Genomic DNA, 14038 nt, shown 5'->3' with positions numbered 1-14038 from the left:
CAGGCCATCCTCGCTGTGAGGCAAACAGGCAGATTATAGACTCACATACAACTGAAGCAGCAGAAAGATCTGAGTGTTACAGTGCCCCAGGGACGTGTAAAATGCTCTGATGCATTACTGTCATCCGAGTGTTAACTCCTTTGCTAACTCCCTGCCGGAATTTCAACAACTCTTACACTCTGGGTTTCTGCTCAGTTATCTTTTATTTAAAAAAAATGAAAGAAAGATGATATATGACATTTTTAAGACAAGCTACCGTGGAGTTTATTGAATTGTATTATGTTGCTACAAAGCACCATGGAGTTGTGAAATGTATTAATAATGTAGGGGGCTTGGAAACAGTGTCTGTTCAAATTTATGACATTTCATTTGGATTATATTTAATTCCTCCGTAAAGGTGGAGTTGGTTGAACTCCAGAGTGAATATTGCCTTGTAGCCCCTCTCACACTGCAGCCTCTGAACTTTGCTGTGCTTTTCACTCACTCATCACCCACTCCCTCCTGTAACTTCCCCCTCGCGCCATTACTGCTCACCCACCTCCTTTTCACTTACCCTCCGCTCCACCTGTAACCCACACACTGTTGACACACACCTTCCCTCCGCCTGTAACTCCCTCTATCAATAGTTTCAGAAGCTGTGTCAACACTGGCCCTAACTTTGCTGAAGCCAATCCAGATAGCAACAGAGATTTTATTGTCAGTAATGAAAGGGTTAAGGTAGCAATGCTTCGAGTGCGCATAAACTTAGGGTGGTGCCCGGAATTTCGCAAAGGACGGCAGTGGGTAGTAGATGTGGAATATTATGCAAGAATATCGAATGGTAGAGGCATGTGCCCTCTTGTTGTGCTGCGTGTCTTTTCAAGCACTCATTACTGACCCTTGTGATTTTCTTTGTAGTTCTGTTCCTCCCAGCGTAGAGCGAGGGAGAAGGATTAAATCAGCTTTGAAAGGTTAGTTTTATGGTCGAGGGAATTTTATTTTTTGTCGGGGTTTTGACCCCGCGGTAGTTTTCAATAAAAGTGCTGGCTGGGGATAATTGAATAACAGACGCTCAGCCAATTCCTAGAAAGCGCTGCTGCTTCCTGGTAACACTTAGATAATGAACACGTGAGTGTGGGTGGAGCCTCTCACCACCATAATTCGCGGGTTATAAGACTCTGTAGATATTGTACACGCACTCGATCCAACCTGCCCTGGAAGGGCAGCGTTTACTGTTCACTGATACTGAAACTTTGTTAAATGATGAACTTTAGTCACATCCGACAGTGTTGTCCTCCTCTTATATCTACAGACTGGTACAAATATTATAATACCAGATATTATCAAGGGAGCCAATTTCATGTGGATTAAACCTGTAAACAGCCAGAACGTGGCATACAGGAATCAGGAGGACAAATTTGATCTCTTGGTTACAGTATTCGCAGGTTGTCCTTGTAAACTACTGTCCCATCTCCAAACTCCATTTCCTCTCCAAAGTGCTTGGAGGTGTTGTTGTCTCCCAAATCCGTGCCCATCTTTCCCGCAACTCCATGTTTGAATCCCTCCAATCAGGTTTCTGCCCCTGCCACAGTACTGAAACGGCCCTTACAGTCACAAATGACATCCTATGTGACAGTGACCGTGGTAAACTCTCCCTCCTCATCCTTCTCAACCTGTCTGGAGCCTTTGACACGGTCGACCACATCATCCTCCTCTGACGCCTCTCCTCCGTCGTCCAGCTGGGTGGGACTGCCCTCGCCTGGTTCCATTCTTATCGATCCAGTCGTAGCCAGAGAATCTCCTGCAATGGCTTCTCTTCCTGCTCCCGCACCGTTACCTCTGGAGTCCCCCCAAGGATCTATTCTTGGCCCCCCCTCCTATTTCTCATCTACGTGCTGCCCCTCAGCGACATCATCTGAAAACACAACATCAGGTTTCACATGTACGCTGACGACACCCAGCCCTACCTCACAACCACCTCCCTCAACCCCTCCACTGCCTCTGATTTGTCATGCTGCTTGTCTGACATCCAGTACTGGATGAGCAGAAATTTCCTTCAATTAGATATTGGGAAGACTGAAGCCATTGTCATTTGTGACTGTAAGGGCCGTTTCAGTACTGTGGCAGGGGCAGAAACCTGATTGGAGGGATTCAAACATGGAGTTATGGGAAAGATGGGCACGGATTCGGGAGACAACAACATGTCCAAGCACTTTGGAGAGGAAATGGAGTTTGGAGATTGGACAGTAGTTTACAAGGACAACCTGCGAATACTGCCACAAACTCCGCTCCCTCGTCACCGACTCCATCCCTCTCCCTGGCCACTGTCTGAGGCTGAACCTGACCATTCACAACCGCGGAGTCCTATTTGACCCTGAGCTGAGCGTCTGCCCCCATGTCCTCTCCATCACCAAGACCGCCTACTTCCCCCGTAACATCGCCCGTCTCCGCCCCTGCCTCAGCCCATCTGCTGCTGAAATCCTCATCAGTGCCTTTGTTACCACTAGACTGGACTATTCCAATCAGCTCATCTAAAACTTTGCTGTCCGTATCCTAACTCGCACCAAGTCCCGTTCACCCATCACCCCCTGTGCTCACTGACCTACATTGGCTCCCAGTCCAGCTACACCTCGATTTTAAAATTCTCATCCTCGTGTTCAAATCCCTCCATGGCCTCGCCCTTCCCTATCTCTGTAACCTCCTCCAGCCCAACAACCCTCCGAGATCTCTGCGCTCCTCCAATTCTGGCCTCTTGCCCATCTCCGATTTTCATTGCTCCACCATTGGCGACCGTGCCTTCAGCTGCCTGGGCCCTAAGCTCTGGAATTCCCTCCCTAAACCTCTCCATCTCTCTACCTCTCCTCCTTTAAGATGCTCCTTAAAACTTACCTCTTCAACCAAGCTTTTGGTCACCTGTTCTAATATCTCCTTATAGAATCATAGAATCATAGAAGTTACAACATGGAAACAGGCCCTTCGGCCCAACATGTCCATGTCGCCCAGTTTATACCACTAAGCTAGTCCCAATTGCCTGCACTTGGCCCATATCCCTCTATACCCATCTTACCCATGTAACTGTCCAAATGCTTTTTAAAAGACAAAATTGTACCCGCCTCGACTACTGCCTCTGGCAGCTCGTTCCAGACACTCACCACCCTTTGAGTGAAAAAATTGCCCCTCTGGATCCTTTTGTATCTCTCCCCTCTCACCTTAAATCTGTGCCCCCTCGTTATAGACTCCCCTACCTTTGGGAAAAGATTTTGACTATCGACCTTATCTATGCCCCTCATTATTTTATAGACTTCTATAAGATCACCCCTTAACCTCCTACTCTCCAGGGAAAAAAGTCCCAGTCTGTCTAACCTCTCCCTGTAAGTCAAACCATCAAGTCCCGGTAGCATCCTAGTAAATCTTTTCTGCACTCTTTCTAGTTTAATAATATCCTTTCTATAATAGGGTGACCAGAACTGTACACAGTACTCCAAGTGCGGCCTCACCAATGCCCTGTACAACTTCAACAAGACATCCCAACTCCTGCATTCAATGTTCTGACCAATGAAACCAAGCATGCTGAATGCCTTCTTCACCACCCTATCCACCTGTGACTCCACTTTCAAGGAGCTATGAATCTGTACTCCTAGATCTCTTTGTTCTATAACTCTCCCCAACGCCCTACCATTAACGGAGTAGGTCCTGGCCCGATTCGATCTACCAAAATGCATCACCTCACATTTATCTAAATTAAACTCCATCTGCCATTCATCGGCCCACTGGCCCAATTTATCAAGATCCCGTTGCAATCCTAGATAACCTTCTTCACTGTCCACAATGCCACCAATCTTGGTGTCATCTGCAAACTTACTAACCATGCCTCCTAAATTCTCATCCAAATCATTAATATAAATAACAAATAACAGCGGACCCAGCACCGATCCCTGAGGCACACCGCTGGACACAGGCATCCAGTTTGAAAAACAACCCTCGACAACCACCCTCTGTCTTCTGTCGTCAAGCCAATTTTGTATCCAATTGGCTACCTCACCTTGGATCCCATGAGATTTAACCTTATGTAACAACCTACCATGCGGTACCTTGTCAAATGCTTTGCTGAAGTCCATGTAGACCACGTCTACTGCACAGCCCTCATCTATCTTCTTGGTTACCCCTTCAAAAAACTCAATCAAATTCGTGAGACATGATTTTCCTCTCACAAAACCATGCTGACTGTTCCTAATTAGTCCCTGCCTCTCCAAATGCCTGTAGATCCTGTCCCTCAGAATACCCTCTAACAACTTACCCACTACAGATGTCAGGCTCACCGGTCTGTAGTTCCCAGGCTTTTCCCTGCCGCCCTTCTTAAACAAAGGCACAACATTTGCTACCCTCCAATCTTCAGGCACCTCACCTGTAGCGGTGGATGATTCAAATATCTCTGCTAGGGGACCCGCAATTTCCTCCCTAACCTCCCTTAACGTCCTGGGATACATTTCATCAGGTCCCGGAGATTTATCTACCTTGATGCGCGTTAAGACTTCCAGCACCTCCCTCTCTGTAATATGTACACTCCTCAAGACATCACTATTTATTTCCCCAAGTTCCCTAACATCCATGCCTTTCTCAACCGTAAATACCGATGTGAAATATTCATTCAGGATCTCACCCATCTCTTGTGGTTCCGCACATAGATGACCTTGTTGATCCTTAAGAGGCCCTACTCTCTCCCTAGTTACCCTTTTGCCCTTTATGTATTTGTAGAAGCTCTTTGGATTCACCTTTGCCTGATCTGCCAAAGCAATCTCATATCCCCTTTTTGCCCTCCTGATTTCTCTCTTAACTCTACTCCGGCAATCTCTATACTCTTCAAGGGATCCACTTGATCCCAGCTGCCTATGCATGTCATATACCTCCTTCTTCTTTTTGACGAGTGCCTCAATCTCCCGAGTCATCCAAGGTTCCCTACTTCTACCAGCCTTGCCCTTCACTTTATAAGGAATGTGCTTACCCTGAACCCTGGTTAACACACTTTTGAAAGCCTCCCACTTACCAGACGTCCCTTTGCCTGCCAACAGACTCTCCCAATCAACTTCTGAAAGTTCCTGTCTAATACCATCAAAATTGGCCTTTCCCCAATTTAGAATTTTAACTTTTGGGCCAGACCTATCCTTCTCCATAGCTATCTTAAAACTAATGGAATTATGATCACTGGTCCCAAAGTGATCCCTCACTAACACTTCTGTCACCTGCCCTTCCTTATTTCCCAAGAGGAGGTCAAGTTTTGCCCCCTCTCTAGTCGGGCCATCCACATACTGAATGAGAAATTCCTCCTGAATACACTCAACAAATTTCTCTCCATCCAAGCCCCTAATGCTATGGCTGTCCCAGTCAATGTTGGGAAAGTTAAAGTCCCCTACTATTACCACCCTATTTTTCTTGCAGCTGTCTGTAATGTGGCCTGGTGTCAAATTTTGTTTGATAATCGCTCCTGTGACGCGCCTTGGGATGTTTTACTGCGTTAAAGGTGTTATATAAATGCAAGTCGTTGTTGTGTCTGGTTACTGGATGTGTACGGTTACTGATTGCTGTATGTACAGGATTACTGATTACTATATGTACATGGTAACTGATTACCATAAGACCATAAGACGATAAGAGATAGGAGCAGGAGTAGGCCATTCGGTCCCTCGAGCCTGCTCCGCCATTCAATGAGATCATGGCTAATCTGATTTTTATCTCAACTCCACTTTCCCGCCCTTTCCCCATATCCTTTGACTCCCTCGCTGATCAAAAATTTGTCTAACTCAGCCTTGAATGTATTCAATGACTCAGCCTCCACAGCTTTCTGGGGTAAAGAATTCCAAAGATTCACGACCCTCTGGGAGAAGAAATTCCTCCTCATTTCCGACTTAAACGGGCGACCCCTTATTCTGAGACTATGCCCCCTAGTTTTAGAGTCCCCCATGAGGGGTAACATCCTCTCAGCATCTACCCTATCGAGTCCCCTCAGAATCTTGTATGTTTCAATAAGATCTCCTCTCATTCTTCTAAACTCCAATGAGTATAGACCCAACCTGTTCAATCTTTCCTCATAAGACAACCCTTCCATACCCGGAATCAAACTAGTGAACCTTCTCTGAACTGCCTCCAATGCAAGTATGTCCTTCCTTAAATAAGGGCACCAGAACTGTACGCAGTACTCCAGGTGTGGGCTCACCAGCACCCTGTACAGCTGTGGCATGACTATGTATAGAGTTACTGGTTACTATACGTGCAGGTTACTGGTTACTATGTGTACATGGTAACTGATTACTGTATATACAGGGTTACTGATTATTGTATGTACAGGGTTATTGATTACGTAAAGACCTCTATCAAGTCACTCCTCAACCTTCTCTTCTAGAGAAAAGAGCCCCAGCCTGTTCAGTCTTTCCTGATAGTTTAACCTCTCAGTTCTGGTATCATCCTTGTAAATCTTTTTTGCATCTTCTCCAGTGCCTCTATATCATTTTTGTAATATGGAGAACAGAACTGTGCACGGTACTCCAAGTGAGGTCTAACCAAGGTTCTATATAAGTTTAACATAACTTCTCTGCTCTTGAATTCTATTCCTCTAGAAATGAACCCCAGTGTTTTGTTAGCATTTTTTACGGCCCTGTTAACCTGTGTTGCTGCTTTTAGTGATTTGTGAATCTGTACCCCTAGATCCCTTTGCTCTTTACCCCAATTAGACTCTTTTTTCCCCAAGCAGTATGTCGTCTCCTTACTCCTCCTACCAAAATGCATCACCTCACACTTATCTATATTGAAATTCATTTTCCAATTACACGTCCGTTCTGTAAGTTTATTCATGTCTTCCTGTATTTTGTCACATTCTTCCTCAGTATTAACTACACCCCCAATTTGGTGTCATCCACAAAAGTTGAAATTGTACTTCCGATTCCCAAGCCCAAATCATTTATGTAAATGGTGAACAACAATGGCCTCAGCACTGATCTCTGTGGAACACCACTTCCCACTTTCTGCCACTCTGAGTAGCTACCCTTAACCCCTAATCTCTGTTTTCTGTTTTGTAGCCAGCTTGCTATCCATGCTGCTACCTGTCCCCTGACTCCACATGCTCTGACCTAAGTCATGAGCCTACTATGTGGTACCTTATCGAAGGCCTTTTGAAAATCCAAGTATATTACATCTACTGCGTTACCCTTGTCTACTCTTTCTGTTACTTCTTCAAAGAATTCAACAAAATTGGTCAGGCATGACTTTCCCTTCTGAAATCCGTGCTGACTACTCTTTATTATATTTTCAGTTTCTAGATGTTTCTCTATTACATCTTTGAGTAAAGATTCCATTATCTTTCCTACCACCGACATTAAGCTAATTGGTCTATAGTTCACTGGACTTGTGCTATCTCCCTTTTTAAATATAGGAATCACATTAACTGTCTGCCAGTCCTCTGGCACTATTCCCTTTTCTAATGAATTTTTATAAATAATAGTGCCTCTGCTATCTCCTCCCTAACTTCTTTTAATATTCGCGGATGCAATCCATCCGGACCAGGGGTTTTATCCTCTCTTAACTTTGGGAGTTTATCAATTATCTCCCCCCTTTCTATCTTAAACATCTTGATATCTTTTTTGATCTCTTCTTCTACTAATGTCATGTCCACCCCATTAATCTCCCTGGTAAACACTGAGGCAAAGTATTTATTCAGTATTTCTGCTATTTTGCTGTCATTAACTGTGGGGTTTATTGAGTGTATCCCTGAGTGGCCCTATCTCTATCTCTATCCTGATTTTCCTTTTATTATATGTGTCTGTAGAAAACCTTACTATTTATTTTTATATTCCTTGATCATTTAATTTTGTAGTTCCTCTTTACTTTCCTAATTGTTTTTTTGACTTCTTTCCTAACCTTTTCCTATTCCCTTTTGACATCCTCTCCTTTATTGTCTGTGTATTTAGAGTATGCCTCTGTCTTTTGTTTCAATTTTGTCCTTATCTCTTTATTCATCCCTGGTGTTTCATTATTGGCTAATTTGTTCTTGTTTTTTAGTGGAATATATTTCTCCTGAACTCTACTGGTCACCGTTTTAAATATTTGTACAGGATTATTGATTACTGTATGTACAGGGTTACTGATTACCGTATGTGCAGGTTACTGATTACCGTATGTGCAGGTTACTGATTACTGTATGTGCAGGTTACTGATTACTGTATGTACATGGGTACTGATTGCTGATGTACAGAGTTACCGGTTACTGTATGTACAGGTTACTGATTACCGTATGTGCAGGTTACCGGTTACTGTATGTACAGGTTACTGATTACCGTATGTGCAGGTTACTAATTACTGTATGTGCAGGGTTACTGATTACTGTATGTGCAGGTTACTGATTACTGTATGTACATGGGTACTGATTACTTTATGTACAGAGTTACCGGTTACTGCATGTGCAGGGTTACTGATTACTTTATGTACAAAGTTACTGATTACCGTATGTACAGAGTTACTGGTTACTGTATGTGCAGGTTACTGATTACTATATGCACATGGGTACTGATTGCTGATGTACAGAGTTACCGGTTACTGTACGTGTTGGATTACTAGTTATGGTATGTACAGGGTTACTGATTACTGTCAGTGGTTGGTTACTGGTTGCTGTATGTGCAGGGTTACGGATACTGTATGAGTTGGATTACTGGTTACCATGCCCACAGAGTTACTGGTTATTTTCAAGTGATCAGAAAACAACTATGAACATGAGGCCATTTTGCCAGGATTACCCTTATGGGGGTGTGTCGCTCCTCACTAAATGGGGCAGAGAGGACGTGAGTTGTGTTGAGTGGGTGGTGTAATACTATAAACTGCAAGAGATAAAAATCAATAATCACATGGGATTTACCTGGCTTTTATGAGGTTTAGAACAAATAAAAATTATTAATAATTTATCTTCAGTGTGCGTTGAATTAACATATAACTTTTTCTATTTTTAATTATTTAGGGCAGTTAAAAAAAAAAATCACAATTTGGGGACAGTCCCCAGCAATTGGGAGAGATTGCGGGATTTGAGGGGGGGGGTGGGACCGGCAATCAGGAGGGAGGCGGGACCGGGAGAGATCGCGAGGTTTGTGGGGAGGGGGGTGGGACCAGCAATTGGGAGAGAGGGGGGACTGGGGAGGGGTCGGCCGATCGCGGCAGGTTTGCTCGGGGGGGCGGGGGGCTGAGGGGAAGCTCTCCGGCTCCTCCTGACCCACAAGCAGTGCTGGGAAATCACTTACCTGCTGGATCCGGCTGTTCCCGCCTCCCTTCAGCTGCCGGGATTCCCGACCCCTGGGAAACCCGGCCGACCAGCATTAAATTCAAATCGCTTCCAAAACATCAGTAGCGGAGCCTTATTTGCATATTATAATGACGGAGCCGCCTCTCCAGAGCAAGTTACTCGGACACCCCCAAACCAGCCGCAGTTAAACCAGAACCAGGGGTCGGGTTTCACATTTTTACAATTTAACCCCCGACCCCGACCCTCTCCCGCCTATCATGAGGGTATTAAAATTCCTCCCATTGTGTTAGTAGGGACTGGCATTCAGACGCTGCTCCGTGGCTATAGAGGGCTACGACTTGTATCCATTAAGTTACAGCACTCCCTTTACATGGACCTGCTGCCAAGTGCTGTTTACTAGTAGAGAACGAGTGGAGTGCTTGTGGGTGGAAGGGTTTTACTGCACAAATACCAGGGTCTGAGGCGAAGTTTCTGCAGCAACAGGTCCAGATGTATGAGGTACTCACATTGAACTGTCTGAAATGCTGTGATTCTCGGGGTTGTAAAATATTTGTAGAGCTCACGGACTTTGTCATTCTGGGGAATAACTGAAAGTTCTTTGCCTCAGTATTAAACAAACCAGCAAGACAACATTCTGCTGGCAGGAGCATGAAATATTAACAGTATAAAATATACAGCTAGAACATTGACCGTGGTGTTTGTAGGACATTGTGAACAAAATGGAAAACTTCAAATCTTATATTATTTCTGGATGTGGCTCAGAAATCAAAAGTGCTGCAGCAGTTCTTAAAGGGACCAGTGGTTTAATTTGTGAAGCATTAAAGGGATTGTGTGGTCAGGGTTTCTGAGGGAGGAGAAAGTCTCAGTTGTGGCCACAAGGGACAAACTTCTGTATTTATGGCCCTGACTAAAGTCATAAAATGTACAGAATTTGACTTGATTGGGTTTCAAATGTCTTGAATTAATACGTCAGTGTTTAAATATTCAAAAGCTGAGCTCACCTCTTTGACCCACAGTGTACCGGCAGAGTGGCACTGAGCAACACCAGCCGGGACGCCCCAAGTTCCACCTCGATCTGGGGTATTGGTGCAGGTGCTGTAACTGTCCACAGGGGTCGGGAGAGGAGACAATCAGCAGGCTTGGCCATCGAGGCTCAAGAATCAAGAGTGGCCATTTGAGTCAGGTGCTGGGGGCCCATGGGATTGTTCCCAGCAAGGGTTCAGTACCTTCGGTGAAGGAGGGGGGAAAGCTGGGAGGGGCGGTGGGAATATTGGAAGTTACACTCTGTCTCACTTCCTCTCCCATAAGCAGAGGTGGTAATGGAGTGTCAGTGATCTATGGAGTGTTTGGCTCTTCAGACATGTTTCGAATGTGCGATAGGATGACACTTTTGGCTTTTGGACAGTGAATTATGGTTAGTCGGTCGCACAAGGTCCTAATCTTAAAAACAGAGAGTAATTAGAAGCAGATCGTGCGGAGTGCTGACAGAGTGAAGTGCCTGTATGCAGTGACAAGGGGTATGTGCTCCAGTCCCCGCGCACCACCATAAGAACTTACCGAAAGCTCAGCTCAAAGTGAACCTGCCCATTGCTAAAAGGACCAAGACTCAACTCATGGGACTTTATCCTCAGTTGCAGCCCGGGCCGTTCTTGCTCACTTTAAGTTCAATTTCTGGTCAGCAAATCAAGTGAGAAAACTCAAAGATTAGATTAGAGTTCATACAATTATACAGCACAGAAGGAGGCCATTCGGCCCATCGTCCCACTCCACTGCTCCCTCCCTATAACCCTGCAAACCTTTCCTCTTCAACTATGCCTTTAAGGGGAAGCTAGATAAGCACACAAGGGAGAAAGGAATAGAAGGATATGCTGATGGGGTGAGATGAAGAGGGGTGGGAGGAGGCTCGTGTGGAGCATAAATGCCAGCATGGACCAGTTGGACCGAATGGCCTGTTTCCGTGCTGTAAATGCGATGTAATTCCATGTAATATATGTACAATTCCCTTTTGAAAGTTACTATTTAATTTTTTTTTACAGTTTCTCCTTATTTATGCTATCAAAACTCATCATAATTTTGAACACCTCTTTAAATCGCCCCTTAATCTTCTAGTTCTAGATTCTAATTCAGGCTGGATAGCTTTGGGAGTTGGCACTGGAATTCAGTTCTTCATCCTACTGATGGTATTCCTGGATCAGCAATCTCTGTGGTGCAGAAAGGAACATTTTTTACATTTTTTCTAGCACCTCCATGCCAGGAAAGCAATGGCCAGGTGCTGCGTAACTCTGCAATCACAGAAACGTGGCCTCTACATCACCAGGGGGATATTTCCATTCTCACAGCAGTCGTCCCTGTGACCTCTCTGAGTGATGTGCCAATTAGTGCTGAAGGCCTGCAAGCATTGGGAACTGTGCTGAGTGTATAGGGATAGGAAAACATTCATGGAACACTCTGCTCCCTGTAATACTCAGTGAAGGAAATGTCATTTGTGGAAATCCACCAGTCAGGATTGATTAGCAGCGATGGTAAACGTTCTCCATCTCATGTGATTACCTATTCTTCTCAGAGAGAAATAATGCATCACTCTTCCTGAGGAGAATAATGGGTGAATGAGACCATGATAGGGTAGAGTGTACATTGGCTAGAGGAGGGGATTAAATAGGTGGGTAGAGTCTGTGATAGGGTAGAGTGTACATTGGCTGTGGGAAGAGGTTAAATGAGTTGGTAGAATCCATGATAGGGTAGAATGTTAACAAGCTTTGGAAGGAGACTAAATGAGTAGGGTAGAGATCCTGAGGATTGGAGTGTACCAGGTTTACAAACTATCCAGCATGTTGTCTTCCTTGGGTCCAGCCTTCCATTGTTTCATCCTTTCATCGATACTATGATTGGTTCTCCTCTGAACTACCCTCTCTTGTTCGTCCAAAACTTATAAAGCCTCAATCTGCACTCTCCCCCCTCACTGTGTTGAATTCCATACTCATCACCCCATCGCCAGCTCGACTCAAATCTATCCCAGGATTTTGAAATTGTGCAGCTCTTTACCTCTCGCAGTTTTCCCTTTCCTCCTACGATCTACAGGTTTTTCAAATCCATACTTGGCATCACTACTTGCTGATTTTTCAATCTTGCTGCATTCTGGCCCTTGACCTTTCACCTGGGTTTCTCAATAAGGAGAAAGCTCAGAGATGACTCTGCTGTTGCATTAACTCACTGAGAGGTATCCCTGGGCCACATCTCCACCGATACCAACAAATTACCTGGTTGAAACTCTGAAACTCGCCCATCAGGAATTGCCCAAGTGTCTACTGGCCAATCGGTGATCATGACCACAACCTTGTAATGTGGTAGCCTTTATATTGTTCCAAAAAAACATAAAAGTTCTTGTGCCATTTTAATTTAGTATCTTTTGTTTGCAGGAGAATGTGGAAAGGAGGCCTTTCTGCAGATTGCGGGAGTGGATCAGGGGTGAACCTCAGGCATTAACCAGGGAAACCACAACCGAAGGCAGAGGTAGGAGAACTTTAGCTGCATCAATCAATGAAACTGCTGGGACCATTCCTTTTCCTTCAACCAAATATATTGGTCTGGTCTGAGGCCTCATGGTTCCATGGTGAAACAAACCATTTCTGATGCCAGTTTGAAGATGGGATTTACAGCGTTCAGTGACGTGGGACAAGGTTTTAATGCATGTGTAACTGGGGTGAAACACACACCCAGAGTGAAAGGACTGACAGTAAGGAGTATAGAAGATGAAAGTAAAAGAATCTAAATGGGTTCTTCTTTGAAAGAGTTGACAGAATGAGGCTGAAAATTATCTGGCGCAAGAGTGCGACTTGAGCAGTTTATAAAGTCGTCTGTACCACATGATTGTACCTCACTCCCGGGTATCTGTTATTCTATATATAAACCCCCCAAACCCCCCGATTAGATTCCAGCCCGTAACTCACTCCCGGGTATCTGTTATTCTATATATAAACCCCCCAAACCCCCCGATTAGATTCCAGCCCATAACTCACTCCCGGGTATCTGTTATTCTATATATAAACCCCCCAAACCCCCCGATTAGATTCCAGCCCGTAACTCACTCCCAGGTGTCTGTTATTCTATATATAAACCACCCAAACCCCTCAATTAGATTCCAGCCTGTAACTCACTCCCGGGGATCTGTTATTCTATATATAAACCACCCAAACCCCTCAATTAGATTCCAGCCTGTAACTCACTCCAGGTATGTGTTATTCTATATATAAACCCCCCAAACCCCCCGATTAGATTCCAGCCTGTAACTCACTTCAGGTATCTGTTATTCTATATATAAACACCCCGAACCCCTTGATTAGATTCCAGTCTGTAACTCACTCCTGGGTGTCTGTTATTCTATATATAAACCCCCCAAACCCCCCGATTAGATTCCAGCCTGTAACTCACTCCAGGTATGTGTTATTCTATATATAAACCCCCCAAACCCCCCGATTAGATTCCAGCCTGTAACTCACTCCCGGGTATCTGTTATTCTATATATAAACCCCCCAAACCCCTCGATTAGATTCCAGTCTGTAACTCACTCCCGGGTATCTGTTATTCTATATATAAACCCCCCGAACCCCTCGATTAGATTCCAGCCTGTAACTCACTCCAGGTATGTGTTATTCTATATATAAACCCCCCAAACCCCCCGATTAGATTCCAGCCTGTAACTCACTTCAGGTATCTGTTATTCTATATATAAACCCCCAAAACCCCCCGATTAGATTCCAGCCTGTAACTCACTCCCGGGTATCT

At 44.7% G+C, this 14038-nt stretch overlaps 1 protein-coding gene across 2 annotated transcripts in view; it reads left to right on the top strand.

Moving 5' to 3' along the window:
* Positions 1-842: 842 nt before the first annotated feature.
* LOC137300217 (growth factor receptor-bound protein 10-like) overlaps positions 843-14038 on the top strand; it is a 123726-nt gene continuing 110530 nt past the window's right edge. Inside the window, exons 1-2 of one of the 2 annotated variants that reach the window (XM_067969317.1) lie at positions 843-950; positions 12673-12766. Coding sequence is in view for 1 of the 2 variants with exons in the window: in XM_067969313.1 (XP_067825414.1) it covers positions 9746-9754; positions 12673-12766 (103 nt within the window). In the remaining variant the exon portion in view is untranslated. Of the gene's footprint in view, positions 951-9649; positions 9755-12672; positions 12767-14038 lie in introns of those variants that run through there. The other variant, XM_067969313.1, reaches the window with a different exon arrangement.

Source organism: Heptranchias perlo, chromosome 30 (assembly GCF_035084215.1).
Source record: "Heptranchias perlo isolate sHepPer1 chromosome 30, sHepPer1.hap1, whole genome shotgun sequence".
In the NCBI taxonomy this organism is placed as follows: domain Eukaryota; kingdom Metazoa; phylum Chordata; class Chondrichthyes; order Hexanchiformes; family Hexanchidae; genus Heptranchias; species Heptranchias perlo.
Note: the sequence above shows the minus strand (reverse complement) of the source record. Positions and strands in the feature narration are given on the sequence as shown.